Source organism: Myotis daubentonii, chromosome 1 (genome assembly GCF_963259705.1).
Source record: "Myotis daubentonii chromosome 1, mMyoDau2.1, whole genome shotgun sequence".
Lineage (NCBI taxonomy): Eukaryota > Metazoa > Chordata > Mammalia > Chiroptera > Vespertilionidae > Myotis > Myotis daubentonii.
Window position 1 is genome coordinate 231,356,579 of NC_081840.1, and position 27,891 is coordinate 231,384,469.

At 59.1% G+C, this 27,891-nt stretch overlaps 2 protein-coding genes across 10 annotated transcripts in view; both read left to right on the forward strand.

The window, feature by feature from the left end:
- The window catches only part of KIAA0232 (KIAA0232 ortholog), a 72,264-nt gene extending 56,580 nt beyond the window's left edge, over window positions 1-15,684 (forward strand). For 2 of the 7 annotated variants that reach the window (XM_059676105.1, XM_059676115.1), the window contains exons 7-9: window positions 5,674-5,782; window positions 10,289-10,386; window positions 13,364-15,684. In XM_059676105.1, the coding sequence (XP_059532088.1) occupies window positions 5,674-5,782; window positions 10,289-10,386; window positions 13,364-13,540 (384 nt within the window). In that variant the 3' untranslated portion in view covers window positions 13,541-15,684. Of the gene's footprint in view, window positions 1-1,096; window positions 1,170-5,673; window positions 5,783-10,288; window positions 10,387-11,016; window positions 11,125-11,156; window positions 11,514-13,363 lie in introns of those variants that run through there. The other 5 variants (XR_009450071.1, XR_009450070.1, XM_059676126.1 and 2 more) reach the window with 5 other exon arrangements.
- An 11,603-nt stretch (window positions 15,685-27,287) lies between these two features.
- TBC1D14 (TBC1 domain family member 14) overlaps window positions 27,288-27,891 on the forward strand; it is an 81,968-nt gene continuing 81,364 nt past the window's right edge. Inside the window, exon 1 of one of the 3 annotated variants that reach the window (XM_059676183.1) lies at window positions 27,288-27,445. The gene's annotated coding sequence lies outside the window, so the exon portion shown is untranslated. Of the gene's footprint in view, window positions 27,446-27,530; window positions 27,659-27,891 lie in introns of those variants that run through there. The other 2 variants (XM_059676192.1, XM_059676202.1) reach the window with 2 other exon arrangements.

Sequence of the window (27,891 nt, forward strand, 5' to 3'; positions counted from 1 at the left end):
TAACTGCCTCTGCAGCATTGAAATCGGGGAACCTGTGTAGCGTTCTCTGCAGTCCATTTGCTACGTGTGAAAACTAGCCCACAGCCCATGTGCAACCCAACAGCTCCCACAGAACCTCTGCGCAGGCACCTCAGCTCACCCCAGCGCAGGTTCCCGAAGTGACGAGTGAGAGCAGGAGTCACTTAATGGGAGCCACTGTCCCCTCTGTGCTCCTAGGAGTGCTTGAGCTTAAATTAATTGTCCAAGAAATACCACTTAAAGCAATCACCTGCTTCCCAAGAGCACAGTGGTCTGCCCACTCCGGCCGTCATTCGGTGGAGCAGCACCTGGCTTGCAGGAGCAGCTGCGGAGAGGCGCTGCAGGTGGTGAGGAGCCATCACACCTGCGCCCGGGAGCAGCCGAGAATCACCTTCCTCCCATGTGTCCTGCGCACTCCACCACCGTCGGCACATCCCAGTCCTCCCCGTGCCGGAGCCCGCAGACCCTCCTCCTCCCTGGCGCATTCCCTAGTTCCTCTGGCCCCTCCCACTCCACTCCCCGCCCCACCAGAAGCAGTTCTCGCTGCTCTTAATTTTCCCTGCATCACACGCCTCTTTTATTGCATTTTCCATTCTTCATGAGTCACGTCTGCACTTCCTCTCATTAGATTGGAAGCCCCTGTGCATACAGACCGGGTGCCTTCCTCATTTGTCCGTCCCTGCCTGGGTGCATGTGACGGCAGGAAGGCCCCGGATGACAGGAATGCTGCCCTAATTAGCTTGCTGGATGTCCTCTGGCCCTTTAAATACAGTTCCTCATGTTGGGACCCAACCATAAAATTGTTTTCGTTGCTACTTCATCAGTGTCATGTTGCTACTGTGATGAATCGTCATGTAAATATCTGATCTGCAGGATGGTCTTAGGCGACCCCTGTGAAAGGGTCATTCGCCCGCCAAAGGGGTCGCGACCCACAGGTTGAGAACGGCTGCCTTCGACTGAATTGAAACACTGACTCTTAACTTGCTGAGAACAAAAACAATGTTGCTCGCCTTTGTTTACTGCCCACTTTTCGTCCTTAAACATTCCTTTCTGTACTTTGTATCTCACCTGGCTCCAGATTGGGAAGAAAGAAAAGGAGGGGAGAAGCGATTCCACCTCAGCCACTACACTACCATGTGCCTCGCTTGCTAGTATGTTGATGTGTTTCCGTGTTACCAGCGTCTGGGTTGCCTGGAAGGTTATAGCACCAGTACAGTCCCCAGAGGACATTGCCGGTCGCCTGATAGTGCAGGTGTTGTTGGTACCATCAGCCCTCGTCTCTCGACAGCGGCACCACAGTTCAGAGCTGGTCTGAGCTCACTTCATAGGTCCCTGAGGGGTGGAGGGGCCTGAGGGACAGCATGGGGGCGGGCTGGGAGCAGAGCCCGCCTTCCTCTCTCACCACCTGGTCAGCCTCAGAGCTGCTGCAGGGCTCCCCTTCCCGGGGGGAGGACAGGCCACCGAGGGCAGTCTGGGCACCCCACCGTGTCCGAGCACGTGGGCTACACATGCAGGATTTCTAGTAGAATGGGTGCCCAGGAGCATGAGTGACTATTTCCCAAAGTTCCCATCAGCAAACATGTATCACATACCTGACAAGGCATTGTCCCTGCCCCCAAGGAAGCCAGTCTAGTCCCAGACCACTTTGTAAACAGATCACTTATTTTGGTTGAAGTAGGTAATTCATTCATGTGGTTCAAGATCCAAACTTAAAGACGGAGTGCACAGTGAGGGTTCCTCCCCAGCCACAGCCACGAGGGGTTCTGGGGTCTCCTCTGAGTGTGTGTTCCACATGTATATGCAAATATGTGGTCACATCTATTTCCTCCTATTTGTTCTTTTTACTGAAATGGCACTTCATTATAATCCCCCTTCCTCTATTTTCTGCACATGATTCCGTTGTGTGGATGCACCATGATTTGCCCGGCGGGCCCCTTATCTTCGGGTAATTTGAGACTGCATGGTCGGGGCATGGCGCCAGGAGCACAGGGTGCCCGGGAGCCCAAGGCGAGCCCTCACCCCCCCCAGAATCAGGGAGACGTCTTAACAACCTGCGGGCTCAGGCAGAAAGGAGGCAGGCACACAGGCAGGAGGAACAGCATGGGCGAAGGTCAAGAGGCTTGAAATGAACTCCTCACTCGCGTGTGCAGGCCCTGCCCGCAGTAGCTCCCGGCTCCTGAGGGCTAGCAGTGTGTGTCGCGGGACACTTGTCACCTGCTTGATTACCATCTTGGTGCCCTGCACTTGGAACCGAGGCGGGGCCTGGGCCATAGAAGAACATATTCGTTCGGTAAAGGTCATAGAGGTCATATGGTCACTAGACTTCCCGTGGCGACTGCGGCCTCGGTCTGTCTGTGTGAGTAACTGTGCTGTGCAGCTGCAGGAGCTCACCGTTCGCTCTGGAGAGGAGGCCGTGGGGCAGGCAGTGTGCGGGGGGGGGGGGGGGGGGGACCGGAGCCACCGACCATGTGACCATCCCTGCGGCTGTGCACCGCATGCCCGCAGAGACCTGCAGCCGGTCCCCTGTGGCTGCCGAGGACACTAGGTCCAGGGGGTAAGCATCTGTCCCAGATCCCCGTCTGAGGGGCAGAGCCAAGTTCTCGCTCTAGTTAGCACTTCCTGTCGGTAAAGGAAACAGACTTCAAGCAGCCAGTGTCGAGTCTCTCAGACTCCAGTCTCTCGTTAGTCCCTGTCGCTCTCTGCTTCTCTTCCCGTACATTTCCTTTTCCTTCTACAGAACAGGTGTATGGGGGCTTTCTTTTCCTTTTGTGGCCCAGATAACAGAACGGACTGTGGCAAAGTCAGTCCCAGAGCACGACTCACAGGAACCCCAGTCCTTCCTCTTCACCAGAACCAGGAACACGCCGCGAGTGTAGCGGAGCCTCTGCCCTTCCAACTGCTGAGCGTTCCCGAGCGCTGCTCATCGCTGGGCGGGCGGGTCTGCCTCTCTGGGTTCAGTTGGTCTTTCTCTCTCTCTCTCTCTCTGTCTCTCTCTCTCTCACTCTCGCTCCCCCCACCCCCGCCCCACCCCGTGAAGAGCCTGTCACGCCGGGTGCTGCTTGGTGCTGCAAGGAACAGCGACTGCACGTTTGCAGCGCTGCGCTCAGTGACCACGGCCAGTGCTGTGGAGGGGCGGCTGGGTAAGGCTTGGCGGCCGGAGGAGGAGTGTCTGTAACCTGGTGGCTGGCAGCTTCAGGAGCGGCCTGGAGGCGGGAGGTGCCCGGCAGGTGTGCCGGCTCGGGCAGGCGGTGTTCTCTTTTCCTCCACTCTCTCTCCATTCCTCTCACTCTCAAACCAGAAGCCGAATTACTACAAAACAGACTTCACTTAAACAAGGCACGTCGTCCTCGCTGTGCAGCCTGGAAGGTGCGAATGGCTCAGCAGGAAGATGGCGTAGAAGGACGCGCATTCGTTTGGCAGAGGTCATAGGTGTCAGATGGTCACTGGCTGTGGCGATCCCGGTCTTGGGTCTGTCCATGTTGTGCACCTGAGACAAATATAATCTTGTGTATTAGCTACATATTTAAATATGTCTTTATTGACTTTAGAGAAAGGGGGGGGGGGGGAGAGAGACATCAGTCATCCCCTCTCCTGCACCCCCTCCGGGCATCCAGCCCGAAACCCAGGCCGTGGCCTGACGCGGAATTGACCTGGCGTCCTTTTGGCGCACAGGCCTCCGCTCATCAGCTGCGCCCGGCCCGAGCCTGTTAACCATATTAACAATACAAATGAGGAGACAGTCAGCGGAAACACTAATGCATGTACGTGGATTGTGTGGTCAGTGTAGCATAAACAGGACAAAAAGTCCCTGCCGTTGGGATTGCCACTCTAATGGAGGATGCAAGAGAATTCTTCAAACTGGCAGAAACTGGCACGCTCTTCCCAGTGTTCCAGCACGAGAGGGAGCTTTAGGCAGGCGTCTTCTGCGGGGCCGCCGACGCCAGTACCTGCCTTATGCACACAGAGGTACATGAGACCTGGTCCTGCCCTTCAGCGCACAGTGCGGCTCACTCGTACCGCGCCTCCGCCTCGCTCCTGCCGACCCAGCTCCTGGGTGGTGCCCGGACCCCCTCAGCCTGCACACCTGGCGTTTTGCTGGCCTCGTTTGCGTGAAGCCTCGCCTGGGCAGTCCCTCCCGCCTTGGTTTCTGTTGCTCGAATCGCAGTGCTGATGTTCGTTGTTAGGGTGAGCTCGGGGGGGATAGTGGCGGCGAGCCTACACTGGGTGACAGCACAACTTCCATTTCAGATCTAGGCGTATTTCTGGGAAATTATGTTAAGCAAAAAAATGAAAGCTGGAAGTGTGTTTCCCATTTAGTTAAATAATGAAAAACATCCAGTTGCTAAATCAAAAAGTTGTAGGTCCACAAAGTACTTTAAGAGAGTAACAGTCCTGTTAGAGAACTGATGAGTATTAATTGCTAAAACAGAATTTAAACTTGAACACTAATGAAGGTCTCCTAAAACGATAAAGATGTGCGCAGTGTCCACAGGCCTGTACACTGAGCAGACATCTGTGGAGAGGGCTGGGGCTGTGGGAGGTGAAGACACCAGACCAGGCCTTCCCTGGGGAGAGGGAAGGAGGAGCATGGCCGAGGGTTGCCCTGGCCACCAGCAGCCAGGATGCATGTGGGCACCGCAGCTGCCACAGACTCTAATTACCACTCACGGACACCTGCTGCCTTTGACCACTGGCCACACTGCCCAGCAGGTGGGCGGGATCTGGCTGGGACCTGAGAGTTGCACTCCTCCAGGATGCAGCCTGGATTCAGACTCGTCCCCTTGGGGCCTGGTGCCCTCTGCGGGGCCAGGGAGATGCAGCGAGTGTGTGCCGGTTCCCTGCCCTCAGAGCTCCCCCTTCTCCCCAACCCCCCTCCCCCCTTTCCAAGGCCATGTCCTGGAAATTGGAATTACTCTCAGCATTATTATCGGGTTTTTAGTCTCACCTTCCCTCTGGTTCTCACTGAAGCAAGTAATGCTGTTTTAAACACATTTGGGCCAAAAACTGGCTATAAAATTTCCTTCTGTACCATTTCTTCTTCCTTGACTCCCTCGAGCCTGGTGTGCGAAGAGGAGGGTCCCCCATTTTCTCTAGAGCTGTGGTCGGCAAACTGCGGCTCGTGAGCCACATGCGGCTCTTTGGCCCCTTGAGTGTGGCTCTTCCTAAGCCTTAGGAGTACCCTAACTAAGTTAATAACAATGTACCTACCTATATAGTTTAAGTTTCAAAAATTTGGCTCTCAGAAGAAATTTCAATCGTTGTACTGTTGATATTTGGCTCTGTTGACTAATGAGTTTGCCGACCACTGCTCTAGAGCACCTACACCAGAAGGGACGCCAGACCATCTGCCTGCACTCCCAGGTCTAGAAATTTGCCTTTCTTGGGGGTATTTGCTGTGATATGTTTTTGCCTGGTAAGAATTTTAGTGTGTGCGTGTTTAAAGATTTTCATTCCACTTTCAGTATACGTGCTTCTTGAGAAAAACTCACTGTACATGCTGTGGTCACTTTGGCTGTTTAAATCCACCTTGTCCAGAACAGAAAAACAACTCATCAATTAAAAAATACTGGGTTTGTGGTTCATAGTTAATGCTTGAATGTTTCCTTTATCCCGAAAGCGTGTAAACTTTTTCTGTATGTGGTTGAATCTAAACAGTTTCCCGTGTTGAGCACTGATGTACAAGGAATAAACAGAAGTCAAGAGAAGCAGACCTGGTGGGAGAAAGCCCTGTACTCGCCCCTCTTCCCTGCGTCAGAGTGCGAAGGTAAGGAGACGCGACTAGGTCTTCCCTTCATGGTTCTCATCTGTTAAGAGCAATACATTCTTTTGCTCCGAATGTCGGTCCAAAACAAATGAGGTGCCGATGTGGCTGGCATGTCAGGCGCTGGGGACGTGGGTGGAGGAGAGCGGTCCCTGCTCTTACACTCGGCCACAGCCTGACGTGGGGAAGGCATGGAAATGCACCCGCAGCCCCGGCCTTTGCTGAGGCTGTGCCAGCCCCCAGGAGCTGCGGGAGGAAGTCGCCCTCGAGGCCTGCAGGAAGGCCCTGGTGGGAAAGCCGGGAGGCCAGTGCCTGAAAAGGGCGGCTGCACAGAAGCCCGGGGCTCTGTGGCAAGTCCAGGGCCACAGCTGAGGCCAGAAAGGCGGAGGAGCGTGTCGGGTGTGGGAACCCTGCTGGGGCAGGCGCAGCTGACCATGCAGGAAGGCAGGCAACCCTCAGGAGTTCCCTGGGGGTGGGGTCTGGGTTTATAGCCGTCCTAGCAGCAGGTGCAGATGGAATAGAGAGGCCGAGACCTGGAGTTCCAGGCCCTCCCGGTGTGGCACCAGCGGGCAGCAGTGGGAGAGCAGCTTCTGGAGGTTTGCCGAGGGAGCCAGAGTTTGTTGAGTGACTTGCTGTGAGGAGTGAACAGCAAGGGGGCACTTGGGGAGACCCGGGAGAGGGGAGATGGGACCAGGAGGTTTGGTGAAGGTGGTTTTCGTTTATGAGCCTCCTAGGCAGACCCGCCCAGAAGCTATACAGACCTCGGTCTGAAATTCTGGGAGGAGAAGTGGGCAGGAAGGAGGCCACCCAAATGAATCCACGCACGAGGCTGAGCTTGTCCCGTCGCTGCGTCTCCGGCGTCAGCGCTGGTTTCACCGTCTCTCCTGTCAGCCCTGCGGCCACGTAACTCTCTTGCTAGTGTGTACATGTTCACGCGTGTCTCCCAGCTGTTGGAGTGTGGACGTAGCGCCGTCTGTCCCTCGCTGCCCAGGTGCTGCACCTCTGGGTGCTCAAGGCCTCGGCTGACGGGGGAGGCCAGAGTGTTTGCTTGTCTCTGTTCTGTGAGCACAGAAACGGCTTCCCAAACCCCACCTTCCTCCTTCCCAAAGGCTTGCTGGGTCCAAGGGGGGCCCAGAGCGGGGCTTCGTAAAGGCCTGCTGCTGTACCATAGCTAATACCTGGGCTGCCCTTTAATATTTACCAGGTGCTCGCACTCTCTTTTCTGTTATACAGCTCCCACAAAAGCCTTGTGCAGTGTCACCCCCAGTTTTCAGGCGGGGAAGCCAGTTCTCAGATTTCATAATTTGCCCGGATCCTGCATTAGCGCTAAGCCCCGGCTTGAGGCCAGCCGTCTCCCCGCCGGTCCAGGGCCTTGCTATCTGCAGCCGGGGTCTGCGCTTGGTGTCAGGGAGATGCTTGGGCGATAGGAGCACAAACCTGCCTTGCTGTGTGTCTAGTCTGGTCCCCTGGGTGCGGGTTACGTCACAGAGGTGCAGTAGGAGGGCCGAGTCCCCCCGCGTCACTCCCCGCACCCTCCCCCCCCCCCGCCCCAAGCATTGCAGCAGGGACCTCCTGGGGGCCAGGGTGGAGCGAGGGCTGGGCCGCAGGCAGGCTGGGAGTCGAGGAAGCCCCTTACCTGTGAGGCTGAGGGTGAGTCTCAGACACGCGGAGTCTTGCTTTGTTAGCGTCCCTGTCCAGTTGCCTCTCACCAGCTAGTGAGGGACCTGGTCCTGGCTCTCACGCCAGGTCCTTGTATCTGAACGCCCTTGGCAGGTGCTCACGTGGCTGCTCATGCGTTTCCACCGTGACGTGGTACAGAGAAACTCGCAGTGGGGGGGGGAGCGGCGACCAGGCTTTTGAATGGTCTGTAACTCCCCAGTGCGAGTACGTCCTGCGCAGCTGCCTTGCAGTGGTGTTGGAAGCGTCCTTCCTTCCTCTGTGGAGGGGGCCTGTCATTGCAGGGGCTTGGCCAGGGAAGCGGGTAGCCCTCCTCCACTCGGCTGGCGTCAGCTCCCGAACCTCTCAGCTGCTAATGATGACTAACAAGTTCACGCTGCTCCTGCAGGGGCTGACCTGGGAGCACTCAGCCTCCTGGGGAGGAGGGTCCTCCCACCTACAAGGAGGCAGCTTGTCCAGGTGCCCACAGCAGCGTGGGAGCCCAGCTGGCATGCGCTCTGCCACCTGCTGGCCTTGCTGTGCATTCATATCCATTCAGAGATTTCTTGCATGCCTACCTGCGCCGGGCACTGTTCTAGGCACTGGGGGTCCAGAGGCCACAGACCGAGTCCCTGACCTCCTGAGGAGCTGACATTAGAGCAGGGACCCCAGGGAATAAGGATGCAAGTCCTGTGACAGCTGGAGCTCCTGCAGGGACAGGTGCCGGGCAGAGGCCCGGCTGGAGCAGGCGTGCATGCCGTGCCCAGCGTGCCTGGCAAGGGGGCCCGTGTGGGACTCAGACCTCAGAGCCTTGCGGACTGTGCACGGCGTCTACCCCGCGGCGGGTCTGTCCTGGCTGCGATCCCAGAGCTCACACACTCGACTCATTGGTAGCATATGCGTTATTTTAGCCTAAAGGGAGCCCTGTAGGAGCCAGTGCAGATAATAGCTAAGGGCTCAGGAGACAAAACTGAGCTGGAAGCAAGTGCCTACTACCAGCTGCTGGACCTTGGCAGTGACCGGGTCTCTGAGCCTCCGTGGCCGGTATTTGTAGAAGAGGTGGGAGCTAAGCTCCCGACAGGGCAGCTGTGGAGAGAGCGTCCAGAGCAGGCCTGGCAGTCACAGCCCGGACACGGCAGCGCCAACGTGAGGGTCATGGAAATACTGGCAGCGATGACGCGTCCTTTCCTGTGGCGTCACAACCCCTTCGTGCATAGAGGACCCCTAAGGCCTGAGGAGAAAGCGAGGGGTCGGGCGGCATGGACCCTCGTCTCCTCTAGGTGTGTCCCAGCCCCCACCGCTTATCTCACCTGGTACCAGTGCTGACCCGGAGGTGGGCCTGGGAGATGGGACTTGGTCAGGCCGCCCAGGAGACGGTGGCCTCCTAGAGCGGGTGGCGGTGTCCCTGCCTCATCAGAGTGCGAGGTGGCCAATCCCCGAGCCCGGGGCTGGGGCGTGCCCTTGGGAGAGGTGTTACTGGGCGTGCCGCACTGCACAGGCCGCACCACCCGGAAACCTAGAGGTCTGCGTGCTCCTGTGTTAGCGACGAGGGGCGGCTTGGGGAGGCCCAGCCAGCCTCCCCTCTGCCTCACACGTGGCCAACCAGGAACCAGCTGGATCGTCTGTCCTGGAGCCGGGCGCTTTCACAGCTACACTCATGCCCGTGAGGCCTGAGCAGGCGATGCGAGGGCGGTGTGGCCAGCACGGCCTTCCCTCCTCTCAGGCCCCGCCGGCCCTGTCCCCTGCCTCTGTGAGGCGCGGCCATTTCGTTGAGCACCTCGGGGCAGGTGCTTGGGTGTCACAGGACCTACACACAGTGACTTCAAAACGGTCCGGGGGCCGCTTGTCACTGCGTCTCCTCCAGCCTGTTCCGCAGTCGTGGGGAGGAGGGTCCCCGCCCTGGCGGCGCATCAGCCCTCCCTGGGGGAAGAGTCAACTCTGACTGCAAAATTACAGTCAATAAAAGTATATGCAAACATAGAATCCTGGGAGAAAAGAATTCCCTGGGAGCTTTTCAGGAAATGCTAATTCCAGACCCGTCCCCAGCCAGCTGAGTCGGAATGTCAGTGAGGCTGGGCCTCCCGCCCTCCTGCAGGCCCGAGTGCAGGTGGCAGCCAGGCTCAAGGGCTCGGGACACACGCCCTGCTTCCTCTGACTTCGGCTTCCCGCTCCTCGCGCACCCCCCTGGGCCGCCACCCAGCCAGAGCCCTGGCCCCGTTCTCCGTCCACAGACCAGAGGAGTGTGGTTAGTCTGTGCTGAGTTGCTGAAGAGCAAGCAAGGACGTCCCTGCTTTGGTTTCTCATCGCAATTCCTCCTGTCTGAGCCCTTTGTTCATCCGTTAGACAAGCAAACTCGGGGCCCGTGGTCTCTCCCTCCGTGCCATGCGCACTCTTTCGAGCTTGGACCTTGCGTCTTTACCCTGTGATACAGGCGCACCTCGGAGGTCCTGCGGGTCCCTTCCCGCCACCCTGTGAAGAGCTCACAGTATAGCAAGTGGGAATCTTTTGCTGATGGAGGGTCTTGCCTTCCACTTGTTTTTAAGTAAGTCTGTGACGCGCAGTGAGATGAGGCGTGGGGAATGGGTGTGTCCTGGTAGGACAACAGGAATCCAGGGTGGTGCTGGCCTGGTTTAAAACCCAGTCTGTTAACAACGTTTCTGCTGCCTGGTGTTCGCTTCGAATGCCCTGTGGCTGCTTAGTGACCGGAACCCCCTGCCCCCTCTCCCCCCCGGGTTGGTAGCCCGACTGGCCTGGCTCTCAGCAGAAATGAAGCAGGGATGTATGTGTCATACCTGTGTCTTAATGGAATTTCCCCCTTTCCCTTTTTTCCCTTCTCCACTCAAAATGATTAAGAACGTTATACAAATGCCAAGGGAGAGCATGGTATAGAAGAGCATCCAGATGCTAAAGAAATGCCCTGTAATGAAGAGCGTCTGTTAGATTTTAATAGGGTAAGTGGACTGTCCTGCTCCTTATGCTGGCTTAAGTGGCAACCCCGCCCCTTGTCACGAAGCTGAGACCTGGGAGTCTGTGAGCTGCCCCTCGCCCTCCCCTCTTGTCCCTGAGCTCGGGGCTGCGACCTTTCTCCTCTGCAGCCCTTCGCTTGGTCCACGGCGCCTCCCGCCTCAGCACTGGGCTCCCCCAGCTGTGCTCTACACTGAATCCAAACCTGAGCCTGTCACTCCCACATTCACAGGGTGGGTACCCTCTCACCATTCCCAGCACAGCCCAGGGAGCCTGTCTGTGCCTCCCGTACCTGGTCCAGCGCAGCAGCCATAGCCCTGCCTGCGTGTCTGTCTCCCCCCAGACCTGGGACTCCTGAGGGCGGGCGGGCCTGGGAGCCCTGGTCCAGTCAGGCAGGCAGATGAGTTGCAGGAAGCTTCTTTTTCTTCCCAGTGTGACTGTCAGTGTCAGTCAAGTGCTGTGAGAATGTTCTCCCCAAGCGCCCTGTGGTCTCGCGGCTCCTCCCACATCCATGCTCGCTGCCATGGCCCTGCAGTCCGTCCCTCCCCGTGAATGCACCCCTCCCACAGCTTCTAGCCCGACCTTGGGCATTCATCCCTTTCTCACCTTCCACGCAGTCTGTATGCCAGTCCTGACCCCCCACCTCAGCCATTCCAAACCCTCCCACTCCTCCCGCCACCATGACTCCCTCCACACCACGCCCTCCTGGTCAGCTTCGGCCATTCCTGTCCTTCTCTTCCGCTAAGCCCCTCTTCAGTCTCCTCCATCGCAAGGCACATGACCGCCCCGGTCTGACCTGCCTCCTGTGGTCCTCAACAAGCCCACGAGGTAGGTGCTGTTACACCGTGTGCAGGAGAGGAAACTGAGGCACACAGAGCTCCAGAACCGTGTGTCTCATTCAGCTCATGCAGCTGCATGCTGAGGGCGCCTGGAGCCCGTGAGCCTCAGTCGTATAGCTGCACGCTGAGGGCACCCGGAGCCCGTGAGCCTCAGTCATACAGCTGCATGCTGAGGGCGCCTGGAGCCCGTGAGCCTCAGTCATACAGCTGCATGCTGAGGGCGCCCGGAGCCCGTGAGCCTCAGTCATACAGCTGCACGCTGAGGGCGCCTGGAGCCCGTGAGCCTCAGTCGTATAGCTGCACGCTGAGGGCACCCGGAGCCCGTGAGCCTCAGTCATACAGCTGCATGCTGAGGGCGCCTGGAGCCCGTGAGCCTCAGTCATACAGCTGCATGCTGAGGGCGCCTGGAGCCCGTGAGCCTCAGTCATACAGCTGCATGCTGAGGGCGCCTGGAGCCCGTGAGCCTCAGTCGTATAGCTGCACGCTGAGGGCGCCCGGAGCCCGTGAGCCTCAGTCATACAGCTGCATGCTGAGGGCGCCTGGAGCCCGTGAGCCTCAGTCATACAGCTGCACGCTGAGGGCGCCTGGAGCCCGTGAGCCTCAGTCGTATAGCTGCACGCTGAGGGCACCCGGAGCCCGTGAGCCTCAGTCATACAGCTGCATGCTGAGGGCGCCTGGAGCCCGTGAGCCTCAGTCATACAGCTGCACGCTGAGGGCGCCTGGAGCCCGTGAGCCTCAGTCGTATAGCTGCACGCTGAGGGCACCCGGAGCCCGTGAGCCTCAGTCATACAGCTGCATGCTGAGGGCGCCTGGAGCCCGTGAGCCTCAGTCATACAGCTGCATGCTGAGGGCGCCTGGAGCCCGTGAGCCTCAGTCATACAGCTGCATGCTGAGGGCGCCTGGAGCCCGTGAGCCTCAGTCATACAGCTGCACGCTGAGGGCGCCTGGAGCCCGTGAGCCTCAGTCATACAGCTGCACGCTGAGGGCGCCTGGAGCCCGTGAGCCTCAGTCATACAGCTGCACGCTGAGGGCGCCTGGAGCCCGTGAGCCTCAGTCGTATAGCTGCACGCTGAGGGCGCCTGGAGCCCGTGAGCCTCAGTCATACAGCTGCATGCTGAGGGCGCCTGGAGCCTGTGAGCCTCAGTCATACAGCTGCACGCTGAGGGCTCCCGGAGCCCGTGAGCCTCATGCAGCTGCACGCTGAGGGCGCCTGGAGCCCGTGAGCCTCAGTCATACAGCTGCACGCTGAGGGCGCCCGGAGCCCGTGAGCCTCAGTCATACAGCTGCACGCTGAGGGCGCCCAGAGCCGGTGAGGATCCACACTCCTAGCCAGTGTCCTCTGCCTTCTTAGGTGAAACCCAAACCCTTGCCATGCCCGAGGCCCTGTGTGTTGTGTCCCCAGGTGTCCTAGTTCCTGTGACAGGTGGGCGGGTGTTGCTGATTACTATGATGGGGGAACTTTGTTAGTTATTATGAGTGGGGGGTGCTGGCTGCTGTGACGGGGGGGGGTGCTATCACTTTCGGAGATGAGGGAAGCGTTACTGGTTACTATGGGGGTAGTATGGTTAGTTTACTGTGATGGGGCGGTATGCTGGTTACTGTGACTAGAGAGGGGGTCACCACTTACCTGTGGTGTCCTGGGGCAGAGATACTGACCCTCTGCTGAGGGAGACAGCCCTACACAGCAGAGTTCTCCTAAAAAGTACCAGATGGTGCTAGAGCCCTAGTCTGAGGCCCAGCCCCAGTCCCCGGGAGCTCTGGCTGCGACTGTGGCTCCATCTGCTTCCCAGCCCTCAGGCGAGGATGCCTCTCAGAGACCTGCCTCCCCCAGGACTCCGGTCTGAAGTACCCCGTGCGTCGCCGCTCAGCCCCCCGCTCCCGCGGGCGGGTTTTGTTGGTTGGCGTGGTGGTCTCCCTCTTGGAAGGGGAGCCGTGGAGGGCGTGGCTGTGCGTGGTGTCGCGTGCCCAGCCCCACACCCACCTGGATGGGGGAGAGGCTGCTTTGCTCGGAGACACTCAGACTCTTCACGTGTGTCACTCTCCACAGGAAATCACCAGTGTTTGTTTTGGGTCACGTGGCCTTGGGGACAGCCTGTCTGATCTGTCGAACATGCTCCTTCCTCAGGTGTCTTCTGTCTGTGAAGCGAGGTGCACCGTGGAGAGGACGCCCGGAGCAGCACCTCGGGGCGCCCACAGGAAGCGCTGCTCCAGCGCCAGCTCGGGCTCGGAGGACACGGGCTCGGACGGCGCGGGCGAGTGGGCCGACCCCGGCGAGGAGCTCTTCTCCCGAACTCACCTCTGACCGCAGAGTAGCGCCCGTTACTGTTTAAAAGGAAACGTGATGGGAAATGACCTTTGTGAGGCCTGTCAATCTAACAACTTAGGATTCTTCTCAATTAACTGCGTCAGATCAGTAATTCTCTTTCTCTTCTTGCTTATTTTAGAGTTGAGGACAGCTATCCTGTTGAAGATTTTTTTCCCAAGCTGTTAAATTCTTGGCTCTTTGAAATAGACTAGATTGTGTTGTCAAATCAAGAATGGGTGTGCATGTGCTTGTCTCAGAAATGCCACTGCTCCTGCCATCTCCCGCGGTCACTCCCCTCGCACTGTGGTCCGTCCGGTCCCCATCTTAGCCCCGCAGTGGCTGCGACCACTCCCGCCCTCCAGAGACTCGAGCTCGGAACACTAGGCTTTCTTCTCTGAGAACCAGGAGAGAGACGACCCCCCAGTGGCGCCGGGCGACCCGCGCGGTCCTCCCAGTAAGATCGCGTGCACGTCGGAAGTAGCAACCGCAGGGCGTGCTCTCAGAGACTTACAGATGCTGTGTTTTCTCCCCAGGTTCTCCCCTGGAGTCTCGTGGAAGATGCTATGGTTTGGGACTTTGTTGCTAACTAAAGAAGCCAAGGCTTTGGGGTGGGGCAGTGCGTGAGGCACGTGGGGGAGGGCCCCAGCCTGTGCTGTGTGTCCTGACACCAGAACACCCTTCGGGGTTCTGTGTGGCAAGTCTGACAATACTGGGTGAGGATTTTAGTTGCAAATTATGATTTCCTTAGAATCTACATTGAATCGAAAGCCCTAGAACTCGAAATCGGAAACATTTGAATGCAATAAAGGCCACCCCATCGCCCCCAGGAAACCTTGGCGGCTGCAGCTGGCTGCTGCTGTGGCTGGGCTTTATGTAGCTTAGTCTCTTTTGTGTGGGAGAGGATGCTCGGCAATGCCGTGTGGTGCGCTGGGGCAGGTAGAGGATCGGTTTCTCCGTCCCTGTGACTGCCTCCGGGGCGCCTCCCCTTCTCCCGGGGCCCAGGGTCAGTGCGTCCCTATCGCCGCCTCACGCTTCACACGGCTCTGCCACAGGCGGAAGTTAGGAGGAGGAATATCTCAAAAACTAAACATTCAAAATTGCTTTTCTTTCTTAACTCATTTTAAAAAAACACCTAATGTGTGAAAGCAGTTTAGTATGTCTAGCATCACGCAGGAAAGCTACATGGACAGGCGGCTTCCCCGCTGCCTGGGTGAGCAGTAAACTCACAGCTCACCAGCTGGGCCGGGGCGGCTGAGAAATGTGGGCTTTGCTCTGAGCCTTGGGTTTTGTTGCCTTTTCCTTAGTTGATGACACAGAAAACTCCCTCTGAGGCTATGGCGTCCTCCCAGGCTCTGCACGCTCCCTGAGGGCCGGCTGGTGCAGCAGCTTCTGACACTTTAAAGTGGGTTTGTGAGTGTGCGTGTGTGTGCATGCGTGTGTGTGAGTGTGTGTGCGTGCGCGCACGTGGAAGGTTTTATGTTGCTGTTATTTATTTACAGATTTTATAAGGTTTTACGTATTTTTCTTCCGGAGCTTCCTAAAAATTCATTAGCACCTGCACTGAAATATAATTTAACAGCAAAGGCAAAAAAAGAATTGGATGTTGTAAATTCCTAAAATCACTACAATGGTAATTGTCCTAGAAATCATTGCTTATGTAGCAGAGACCAAATAACTATTTCAGACACCATCTTTAGCTCAGTTGATGTACAGCTGCTTCTGATCAGAGACAGCTCCAGGTGGTGGACGGCAGCCTCCCCCGACGCCCACGCGGGAAGCTGGCTGCGCCTTCCACGGGGTGGGGATGGATGGATGACCAGTGGGCCAGGGGTTAACAGGTGATGTATTTATTTGTTTTCATAGCTAAGTGGCTGAAGCCGGAGGCTTTCAGCTGCAGAGTTGCAAGTGTGGTTTTTAGTTTTGTGAATGGATGATCACAAAGATAAAGCATTTTTAAAAAGTTGGCAAAACGCTGAGACGCACTGTGGTATGAAGCGCGTTGCACATCCGTCGCACTGAGTGTCCGTGCCGTCCGGGCTGAGGTTTCCCGCGGTTGTATTGTTCTGATTTCACGTACACCAGAGTAACTGAGTTTTTGTTTTCTTGTGGAGTTAACACCAAAATAAAAAATTTAAAAAACAGGCTGGTCATCTCTATTTATCACAGTAATTATGATAATTATGCGCATCATTCCAAGTGAAGGTTATGCCTCCTTACAGGCTGAAAACGCGTCCTGCTGCTTTGCTGGAGAAGAAGGGGGTGGGGCCTGCTGAGAAAGGAGTCCACGGCTCTCCTCCCCCAGCCACCACCTCAGTCTTGCATTTGTGTCCCTCAGTGGCAGACAGAGCTTAGTCATTTTGTTCTGGAAAAAGTGTGACAATATTCATTGTAAAAAAGAAACCAATATACTTTTTATTGATTGGCTTTAGAGACAGAAGAAGAAAGAGAGAGACATTGGTTTGTTATTGTTCTACATATTTACCCATCATTGGTTGTGTCTTGTATGTGCCCTGACCAGGGACTGAACCCAGCACCTTGGCGTCGCAGGACAATAATCTGAAAGTAAGCCCCTGGCCAGGGCCTGCACCAGTGTATTTTTAAAGACATAAAGGAAGACTCATCTTACTTCATCACTCGAGATGGTAGCTTCTGACATTTGTGCAACACACTTCCTGACAGCCGAATGCATACGTGACTATGTACATAGAGAAATTAACGTTAAAGGCTGAGCCACAACTGCTCTTCTGTAACGTCAGGAATAGGGTTTTATCAGGTGTCTTCATGTCAGTAATTCTCAACCTACTTACCTTTTAAAGTTGTGTTACTCCGTTGTCTAGACTCAAGTTTTCTGTTGATGAGCGCTGTCTTCCATGCTCTGAGCGGCATGCTGTGAGCCTCCCCGTGGGGCCGCTCCTGGGGAAATGCCAGCCTTCGGAGTGCCCACCACTGCACGTGCCAGTGCTGCCCCCGTCCTGCGGAGCAGGCGGCCCGGAGGCCTTGTTTGCCGCTGGACGTCCAAACGCTGCTGCCTTTGCTTACTTGAGGCAAGTGCTTTTTCCAGTTAGCGTTTGCTTTGCATCTGGGCAGAGGAGCGGTGGGCTGTGTACAGAAGGATTTAAATTGTGTTCTGTCCCCTTTTTAATATGTTTTTTTAATTGAATTTTTTAGAGAGGGAGAGAGAAAAGAATCAATGAGAGAGGAACATCGTCGACCGGCTGCCTCCTGCACGTCCTACTAGGGATTGAGCCCCCAAACTGGGCCTGTGCCCTGACCTCTTGGTTCCTGGGTCGGTGCTCCACCACTGGCTGGGCTTCTCTCCGTTTTTTGATTTGTGGTTTCTGGAATGTGTAGGCATGTTTTTCAATGTCTTCTCCAGCTTTAAGAGGATAAAAATATTTTCCCGTGGCCCAGATAGTGTTGCTCAGTCGTTGAGCGTCCACCTATGAACCAGGTCACAATTCAATTCCCAGTTAGGACACAGGCCAGGCTTACTGGCTCAGTCCCCAGTAGGGGGCGTGCAGGAGGCAGCCAATTAATGATTCATCATTGCTGTTTCTATCTCTTCCTCTTTGAAATCAATCCTCCTATCTAATAAAAGAAACATGGTAATTGGCATACGGCCGCTACCCTTCCCATTGGCTAATCAGGGCAATATGCAAATTAACTGCCAGCCAAGATGGCGGCCGGCAGCCAGGCAGCTTGAAACTAACATGAGGCTTGCTTGCTTCAGTGACGGAGGACTCCAACGTTCCCGCCTGCCGCTGCAGGCCTCTGAGCTGCAACTCTAAGCAACTATGTAACAAGTATAGAAGCTAAACAAAACCCCAGAAACCTGCTTTAGTCCGCAGGGCTTCAGCCAGCAGGATCGCAACATTGTAAGCAAAGGCCAGAAACCTACTTTCAGCAGCGGAGGCCTAAGAGCTGGAGCCAAGCCTCAAAGCTAAAGCTGGCCCAGAATAAAAAAGAAAAAAAGGAGTGGTTGGGAGCTTCAGTCACCCCCAGCCTGAAAACAGCCCTCAGCCCCTCACCCAGACTGGCCAGGCACCCCAGTGGGGACCCCCACCCTGAAGGATGTGTGACGAGCTGCAAACAGCCATCATCCCCCCATCCAAGCTGGCCAGGCACCCCAGTGGGGACCCCCACCCTGATCCAGGACACCCTTCAGGGCAAACCAGCCAGTTCCCACCCATGCACCAGGCCTCTATCCTATATAGTAAAAGGGTAATATGCCTCCCAGCACCGGCATCAGCAGAGCTGCGAGGCCTCCCGGAACTGGGATCAGCGTGACGGGGCAGCGCCCAAACCCCAATCGCCCTGCGGCTCTGTGTGTGACGGGGTGGGGCCACAACCTCCCTATCCACCCTGCTCTATTCGTGACAGGGGAAGGCGCCCCAACCCCCTGATCAGCCCTGCTCTGTGTCTGATAGGGGGGAGCTCCCCAACCCCCTGATCGCCCTGTGGATCTGTGTGTGATAGGGTGTGGCACCCCAATCCCCTGATTGGCCCTGCTCTGTGCATGACAGGGGGCGGCGCCCCAACTCCCCAATCGGCCCTGCTCTGAGGCCAACCAGGGGCTGCACCTAGGGATTGGGCCTGCCCTCTGCCCCCCGGGAGCAGGCCTAAGCCAGCAGGTCGTTATCTCCCAAGGGGTCCCAGACTGCGAGGGCAAAGGCCGGGATGAGGGACCCCCTTCCCCCCCCCCCCAGTGCACAAATTTTTGTGCACCGGGCCTCTAGTAGAAATATATTTGAAAACAACTATTCTCCCATGTTTTTCTAGAACCCAGGTACTTTGTCGTGTTAATCTTTGAAGCATATGTATTGTATGCAAGAAGTGAGGCCTAAGGATTCAGCCTCGTTTTCCCCAGCCCGCTGGCCATTCACCAGCACTATCTTTTGTGTGTGTGTGTGTGTGTGAGAGGGAGGGGGGTATGAACGCAGTCCCCGTGTTACCCCACCCCCTGCCCCGCACCCACCACAAACCATGCAGCCGTTTCCCACCTGCGGGGGAATCGCAGGGGTCAGCACGTCCCGTGTGCAGTGGATAAGTCTCGATGGGAAAACTGCCGTCGTGAGCGTGGTAGCTCCCTGCCAGCGAGTAAACCAGCACTGTCTTCCATAAAGTCCTCACCCTCCCTGACTTCTAGTGCCAGCCCTGCGGGCTCCTGCCGCGCGGAGCCGGAGCCCGGCTGGCTGCTTGCTGGCCTTGTGACCTTGAGTAAGTTAAAGCAAGTCTAGGGTTTAAAGCGGCACCCCGTGCCTTCAGCCCTCTGCGTGAGCTGACTGAGCAGTCGGTGGGCGTCATTCCGGGTGTGTCTTGTGTGAACTAAGTCATCCCCACTCTGCGGCCACTGTGCCCAGTTGGGTGGGAGGTGGCACCGACGCTGCCTTCCTAGAGACACCTTTGGCAGGGCTGGCGGGCGTTGCTGTGCAGGGCGACCCCGTGCGCTGGGCTGCCCCAGGAGGTCCCTCTGCTGTGGGTTTGCCTCACGGCCTGTGGCTTTGCTGACATGGGCTCCCCTGTGTTCTGGCTCTTTAAGATCCGCCAGCATCACCGCTCACAAGTGCCACAGCTCAGGAGCAGGGTGTGTGCTCTGCACACTCGGCCGACCCGTCCCCAGGAATTCCGATGTCACAGCCAAGTGCTTTTTGAACATCCCAGGGGCGTAAAGGCCTCCCTGGATGACATGTCTGAAGCGCCCGGGCCACTGCTGTGAGGGTCTGTGCTGCTGCCACCGGTGGCTCTGGGCACATGGGCCACACGGGCAGAGGCCCGTGCCCGCATAGCAGTCCAGGAACGGAAAGGAGGGCCCAGCCCCGGTTTCTCTGGAAAGCAGCCCAGCAGATGGCATCACGGCCGGGCACTGTTGCGAGCGCAGACCAGGAAATCGCTGCTGCTCGCAGCCCGCCGCTGGCCTTGCGTCACCGGGGTGGGTGGCTGATGACACTTTGGGGAACCATTGCCTCACTTTACTGAACTAGCACTGACTGGTGATGCCACCAGCAGCTAACGTGCGGATGGTGTCGGTGTGCCAGGAAGAGTCACAGCTAACAGGCCGCCATTGCCACGCGTTAGCCGTTAACTAGCAAACGATGAGGGAGGCACCGGCACCCCGTTTCACAGACGGGACAGCTGGGGCACTGAGATGTTAAGCACGTGCTCCCACTTGGTGACTGGTGAGCCAGGATGTGAACTGGGCATCGTAGCTACCGAGCCCATTGGACAATCCCCCAACCTTCATCGTGCCCAAACCCACTAACCAGAAAAGTGTGTGCCGGGGTTGGTAACACTGCCAAGCGGTTTCTCATCGGGAGTGGTGCTGTAAGGGCGTCATCTACAGGCGTCCCGCTGAGCCAGGTGCCAGGGCACGGGTCTGCTGCCACCCTGGCCCTGCGCTCTGGGCCAGGCCGCTCATCCCCCGGCCTGGCCCCTCGGCCGTAAACGGAGATCCTAACAGGCCCTCCCTCTCACAGGGTTGGCTGTACAGACGAAACAGTGCAGCCATGCAGACATCTGCGTGCAAACCCAGAAGGATGTGGTCCTGTCCTCCAAGACCCGCCTCCCTGTGGTTCCTGGACGGGGAGAAGCAAAGGCGGAAACTGCGAAGGAGAAGTTGCCACACCCCAGTCCACTAACTCGCTAGAAAATCACATCTGCAGGCGCCCTCACTGCCTCTCCCCTCCTCCTCCTGGTGGTAGCAGAGGCCTGGCCGGGGAGCTGGGTCCGTCAGGGGCCTGTGCCACAGGGTGCTGACCACAATCACATGGTGCTCATGTGGCTGGCTCAGTCCTACCCTTTCACCTTAAAGTGAGGTCACTGTCCCTCCTGTGCTGGCCTGGCCCGCGGGCAGAGGCCGGGGCAGCGGCAGAACGCTGGGTCCCCATCAGCCCAGCCCCGTAGCGTGAGGTCCCTGGCCCTGTGAGGAAGGGGCAGGCTGGGGGCGGCTGCGGCTCAGACATGGCCTGAATACTTCATGTCACCGTCCAGGGGATCCCCCAGGGCTGGGAGGCCTGTTGGGAAGCCGCCCCTCTGACCTGCTCCCCACGCAGGCCCTGGCTTCCCTGAACCCCAGTACAGTCAGGTGGGCAAGGTGCTCCCCGTGCCGCCTTCCAGACTGAGGCTACACAGAGCGCTGGCCCTCAGGCCCTCATGCATGCTGGGAGCTGGTGGCAGGCTTGCCTAGCGCCAGGGCACTCCTGCAGCCTTCCTGCCCCTTTCAGGAGTGAAAGCCCTCCCCCCACCAGCTGTGACACCACCTGCTCCCTCCCGCGCAGGGCCAGGCCATTGGTGACAGCAGGTAACCATGTCACCTGCGTGAGGACCAGCTCCCAGTGCACCGTGCCCTCCCTTCCCTGCCCCTCTCCCTCTGCACACACTTGCCCTGCCCGCCCCCCCTCCCGGACCCCTGCATCCTGGGGCAGGTCCAGCAGGCTGGGGTATGCCCGCCCCCGCACCAGGTGCTCCTGCTCTGGTAACGGTGCCTGGCCAGAGCCTATGCCCCACGTGCCCACCGCCTCGGGTCCTGCCCAGCCATGGGGTGTCCATTGGAGAGGCCCACTGGGCAAGTCTAAGGGCTCGTGCAGGAATGCCCGCCCCACGGTGGTGAGCTGGGCCTGCTGTTGGCTTGTCAGTCCCAAGGCCAGGGCGGCCGCCACGCCACGGCTCCTTCCCTCCACCTTCAGCCCTCCTGCAGAGGGGCCAAGATGGCGCTGGATTGTGGGCTCAGGTCCCCCGAGGGCTCGTCCTGGCCTGGGGTGGGTGCAGGCACCGAGCTGGCCCAGCCCTCCTTCCAGCGGGAGCAGAACAGTGTGAGGAGAAGCCTGAACCACTTGCCATGAACCCCAGGCTTATGGGGGCCTCTAGCAAGTCCTGGTCCCCTTCATCCAGGGGGGGACTTGACTCAGCTGCTCTCCTCTAGCACAGGCCTGAGCACTGGCTGTGTCTCTGCTCAGGACAGTTCCTGCTGGTCACAGTGTCAGACATGACGATGCGCCCTGCAAACTGTGAACCGGGAGCCAGCAATAAGGAGCTGCCCACTCAGCAGCTCAGGCCCGGCCTCCTGGCATGGGGGTGGGGGTGGGGGTGGGAGAGCCTGTGCACAGCCCTGGGAGCTGCTCATAGAGGTCAGGAACCCCCTCGGTGCCGCTCATGGTGGCAAACCCTGGCTCTTAGCTCCAGCTCCGCACTGTGCTGGTCTTGGCCCCACATACCTGCCCTAGTCACTCCCACACACAAAGCAGCCTGTGCCGGCTCAGTGCCCCATCCCGGGAGCCTGCAGTCTGGCCTGTTGGCAGCACCCCACCCCCCACCCTAAAGCTGCACCAGGGATGCCCACTGAGCCAGCCTCCACGTGGTCAGGTGACCCTCTGGGCCAGTGGTCCGTGAGGTCCGAAAGGTTGGCGACTGCTGGTTTAAGGAAATCTTTGGAGCAGTGCTTGCCATGCTGGGGTCCACAGTTGGGCTCCTCACTTCCCTGCCTCCTACTTCCCAGACCAAGCCCTGCCTGTGCCTCCCCTTCCCAGGCTGGGGAGGAAGAGGGAGACGGGCCTCTGGGTGACTTTCTCACACTGAACTGACGTCACCGCCCCTCCCCCCCCCCGCCCCCGCCCCGTACCCCTGCATGCTTCTCCCTGGCAGGTTGAGGGTATTTTGAGGCTCCGGGATTCTTCGTGTTGGCATTAACTGCTAGTTAGGAGGAAATGGGGCCGTGGTTGCAAACAGAGTTTGTAAACATTCATTGATTCATTCAGCAAACACGTATCGAGAGCCTGCTATGTGCTGGGTCCTAAACCTGGTCCTGGAAATGTTTACTTTTCTAAACCAGCAAACCTTCCCGGCCCTGGTTTTCAGGTAAGACAGACATCACAGTCCCCTTGCAGATAAGCTTTGGGGCTCCCTGCGCCGAGCCTGCGGGAGCTGCGACCATGCTGACCGTCTCAGGACTTTGAAGGGAAGGCGTGAGGCCCCTGTGGCCCCTCATTGGAAGGCTCTTCCTCGTCTTGCCCCAAATGTCCCCGGCAGCCCCTCAGCCCCTCCCTATTCTGGGACCCTAGGGCGTCGGCAGGCTGTGGTGCAGGGTGAAGCCTTTGGGGTGCAGCTCTGCCCTGGCCAGGGCCCGCAGGGGGCAGAAGGAGGTGGATCACACACTCGAAGTGGGTCACCCTCGGGCAGCATGAGCCGCACCCTTCCTGGGAAGAGGCCGGGGTCCCCACCAGCCCCTGGCTCCAAGGCGTTTCCTCCTCCACAGCGGCAGGTCGCAGCGGCCCAGAATGGGGAGGCCGCCACCTCCCTTGCAGGGCCTCCAGCTCCCAGCCTGTGGGGAGGCACCTTAAACTGTCCTGAGCATCCCGTGCCATTGTCAAGCTCACAGTCTCAGGGGCAGATAATCTTAGAGGCCGCTGACCCAGACCCAAGGAGGCTATGTCCAGGGGAGTGGGGAGGGGAGGGACGCAATGGGATAAAACCAGGCTGGCTCACCCTAGCTGGTGTGGCTCAGTGGATAGAGCGTCAGCCTGTGGACTGAAGGATCCCAGGTTTGATTCCGGTCAAGGGCACATGCCCGGGTTGCAGGCTCCATCCCCAGTGGGGGGCGTGCAGGAGGCAGCCGATCAGTGATTCTCTCATCATTAATGTTTCCCTCTCCCTCTCCCTTCTTCTCTGACACAACAACAACAACAATAACAACAAAAGCAGCCTGGCTCAAATCCTGCCTGTGGACCCGGAAGCTGTGGGGCTGTGGGTGGGAAGGTTCCCCTATCGGAGCCTCAGTTTCCCCCGCCACGAGAGCAGGGATGTAGGGAGCACACACAGGCAGGCCTGGGAGGCTCTGCTGTCATCCCCCCTGTGTGGGCCCGTGCTGCCTGCTATGGACCTGGGGACCTCACAGAGACCTGATGAGACAATAGGTGGCCGGAGCCCAGGGGCAGCCTGGGGGTGGGGATGTGGGTAAGAATGAGGAGGATGTTCTGGGGTAATATTTTGAGCCACCACAGGAGGGAACTAGGAACTAGAGGAGGAAGGGAGAGCCAGGTAGAGGCAGAGCAGGTGCGGTGATGGGGATGTGGGAGCTCAGGGTGCTCTGGGCGCAGCAGGGAGTTCCGTGGGGCCGGAGACGCCTCGGGCCCAGTGACAGAGCCTCACGCACGGACAGGTTCAGTGGGTCATGCGGTGTTGGAGCTGTGTGCCCCTGCTCACCTCCTCCCTCCGCACCCTCTGTCCTCCGCCCCCACCTCCCAGGACTTCCTCGTGAAACCTGATTCCTGTTCTGACGGTGGCAGCAGCAGGCAGCTGGGAGATGCCTTTAAAAAAATGCTATTGGGAAAATTCCACTGTGGTGCGCTGTTCACGGGAGCCCCACCCCAAGAACTTTCTGTTCCTTTATACCTAGAGCCGTGAGGCCTCCAGCACCGGGCACCTCTTAGCAATCAGTGAGCCGCAGGGCACAGGCGTCCCCGCCCTCCCCATGCCCTGGGCTCGAATCTGTCGGTTTCCTTGTAACTTACTTCTTCCAGTCAGTGACTTGGATGCTCTGGGAATGAGTGACCCTTGACTTTGGGCCAGACCCACCTGGATCCCAGCGTTCCCGGTAAAATGGGGCAACGATGCAGCACATGGGGTCCCCGGGCTCTGCGGTCAGCTCTCCCGGAACAGCAGGTGTTAGGCCTGCGTCGGTTACCTAACCGCTTGGAGCTTGGGTTTCCCCATTCACCAAGTGGGAACAGCTCTGGCCTCATCTCGGGGCTCCGGGGAGAAGGGCCAGGGGCTTGGAGCCCTCCTCCCCTCCTACCTGGGCATAAGCAACCTGACAAACGACGTCTCTGCTGGTTACGCAAACGACCATCCTATTCTGTATTCGGGTGCACGGTCCTTATTTTTATCCCGGATTACCGAGCGTTTAAGGGGATAAAGTAACCGTTTCACCCTCCGTCGTCTTCTAAATTTCACTGGTGTCTCTGCAAGTAGGCCTTACGCGTGGCAAGTTTAACGAACCCCGTCCTGCCGAAGAGACCCTTGTCGGCAGCCCTCCCCCGCCCCCCCCCCCAACCTGCAGGCCCAGCACAGCTGGGGGACAGGGAGAGGAACTCCACACTCTGGCTTTATACTTCATTTGAAAGTATCACTCTTATAACTTAAGCATTTCCTCTGGGCTACTAGTATACGATAAACTCTAAAGTTTTTTAAAATGGCTCCATTCCGTTAACCTTCCCTCACGGTTGAACTACATTCTGTCCATTTCCCTGTTGTCAATAACCCTGTGGTAATGTCCTCCCTTACACGCAGTCTGCCGGGATGTGGGTGGTGATAGGAGCGCTTGGACCACAGGGATGCCGAGTGCTGTAGTTTTCTCTTCTGCTTCCTTCTTTGCTGGGACCACGCCTTCTCCCTGTCATGAATGTGCTACTTCAGGAGTCCTGCCTCCCCCAGTTCACTGATTTAACCTAGTGCAGGTGGGCGACAGTAGCTGTGCCTGTTGAAACTGAGCAGAATACAAGTTGATGGCCCTGGTGTGAGGGTCTGTGCTGCTTCTTGCAACCAAGTGCAGAGGCTCCCTCCTGGTGGCTGCTCCCTCCTGGTGGCTGCTCCCTCCTGGAGGCTGCTCCCTCCTGGTGGCTCTCTCCTGGCAGCTCCCTCCTGGCGGCTGCTCCCACCTGGTGGCTGCTCTGCCTGTCGGGACGCTTTTCTGTCTGTGTCTCCGGCTCTCTCCCAGGCTGGCCACCTTGATAGTTGTCTCCCTGTCAGAGAGGGGGCCGGAGGGCGCTGTGGCTCTGAGAAGCGGTGAGTGCGGGTGTGCACGACCACACAGCTGAGCCTGTTCACTGTTTTTAATTTTGTGACAAGGACTACCTAGAACACTTCTGGGTGCTGGTGACAAATCGCATGCTGAGGGCTCCAGGGAGGACTCTGGGCCCAGTGAAGCGGGTACAGGACGGGCGGGGCAGCGGGGTGGGGAGAGGGTGAGAAAAAGGCAGAGGGCACCAAATGCAAATCTGGGGACACGTTTGTTGTTGTTTTTTGGTTTTGGATTCAGGACAATGGTTCCTTGTCATTGTGGGATTTTAAAACCCTAAGACTCAGAATGAGGGCCGGGAGGGATTTGGGGAGTCACAGGGGACACGGCAGAAGCGGATTTATCCATCTGATGCACTGCATTGCTAGCGAGTCAGGCCGGGAGCAAGCCGGTTCTTTCCCGTGTTTCCTTAAACCCTGGTTTTATTTTCACTTAAAACCGCTGAGAAATAGGAGCATTTACAAAGCTTCTATTATGCACCAAGCCCCGTGAGGGTGTTAATGGATTCGATTGCCTTTTGCAAGTTCTCACCCCTCCTGCCATCTTAATAGGTGCCAAGCCTTCCTAGAGCCCTGACAGCCCCTCCGGCATGACCGTGGCCAAGGTAATCTCCCGCGGCAGCTTCCGGATGGTCTGTGGTGGGGGTTCTCTTCCGGCCCCCCCTGCACTCAGCGTGGTCGCTGAGGTTTCCTCCCGGGTAATTCTGCCTGTGGCAGCGCTCGGGGCTCCTGATGGGTGCGACCTGAGGCGGTCCGGCTCCGAGCACTGGGGGTTTTCCTCCAGCCCTGACGCCCCCAGAATACGATGATAATTTAACAAGCAGTTAAGTGCCTGCCATTTGCCAGGTGCAGGGGACGTAACAGTGAACAAGACGAGCCGGGTGGGCCTCAGGAAGCCTCCATTCTAGGACAGGGCGGGTCAGGTACCACCCGACAGAGCCTTCTCTCCGGGGGCACGGCTCTGGCAGGCGGTCTGGGCGGGGCACCGGGCTCGGCCCCTCGCGGCTCCTGGCGGCTCCTGGGACCTGGGCCAGCGGCTCTCCCGTATGCACGCGGCTTTGATCGCAGACCCTGTCCACTTGTTTCCGCGATGCTGAGCGGAGTAATGCTCGGGCTCCAGGCCAGCGGTTCCCAAATTGTCTGCACTTCACGCAACTTCCAAAGCTGTATCTCGCTTCCAGATCCACTGGCCCGGGCAGTGGCCTCGGCTTTGGCATCAAAGACCCCCAGGCGCTGGCCCTGGGCTCATGGGCTCAATGAAGGGCAACCACTCGAAAAGCCCGTTTTACAGATGGAGAGACTAAGGCCGGGCGGGGAGGACCCCACAGCGACGTGCCGAGGCCGCGGGTCCCGGGCCGAGGTCGGGCGGGGTTCGCCCACACAGGCCTCCCGCCTCCAGCCAGGTGGGGGCGGGGCCTCTCCCCGCACACCTGCCGGGGGGCGGGGACGCCCATCGATGCGCTCCGCCGCTCGGCTCCCCACGCCTGGTCCCCGCCGCTCGAGCCCCTTCCCCCTCCCGGCCGCTTCCCACTTCCAAGATGGCCGCGGGCGGAGCCGACCAGGTGAGGAGGCCGCAGGCGGGTGTTCCCGGGGGCCCCGCGGCCACGAAGATGCTCTCAGACACCCCTCGAGGCTCCGCCCGGCCCTCGGGAAGGACAGGGGCCGGAGACGCCGGTCGGGCCCGCGGCGGACGGGCGAGTGGGCCTGAGGAAGGGCTGCGGGGCGAGCGCCCATCTCCAGGAGCGGCGGCGGCAGCTCGGGCGGAAGAGCGGCCGCGGCAGCTCGGGCGGAAGAGCGGCCGCAGCCGGCAGGGGGCGGGGCGAGGCGCGGGGGCGGGGCGAGGGCGCGCGGGGCGGGGCGGGGCGGGGCGAGGGCGCGCGGGGCGGGGCGGGGCGGGGCGAGGGCGCGCGGGGCGGGGCGGGGCGAGGGCGCGCGGGGCGGGGCGGGGCGGGGCGAGGCGCGCTCCGCTGTTGGCCCCGGGCGGCTCGCGCGCACCTGCTCTCGGGCCGCCGCCGGCCGGCTCCTGGCGTCCTCGCCGCGCAAGTGGCGGGTCCCGCGGGACTTGCGGTGCCGGCTCCCCGGCCCCGGGATGGCGTCGCGGCCGAGCTAATTCGGGTACTGAGGCCTGCGGCGGGGGCGGGGCTGGCAGGGAGGGGGAGGGGCCCGGCGCGCGGGGCGCTGCCACCTGCTGCCGCGCGGGCCGGAGCGGGAGGCGGCCTGAGGCGGACGCGAGGGCAGCGCGGGGCCGGGTCCTGCCGGGGCGCCCCCTCCGGCGCCGGGGAGCGCGAGGGGCCCCGGGGACATTACGGCGCCCGGCGGCGCTCGGCGGTGAGACGCGCCCCGACACGCTGCTTTCCCGGAACTTGGCGAAAAGTTTCCCCCTCAGATGCGCGGGGCTCGCGGGCCCGGAGTGGACCCGGCTGGGCGCGCGGACCCGCCCCTCCCGCCGCCGCGACCTTTCCTCCTCGGGGCCCCCGGGACCCTCCCACCCTCCGCCGTGGAGCCCCCGACCCCTTCCCTTCCTGGAACCCCTGCCCCTCGCCCCGACCCCCCCTCCTCGG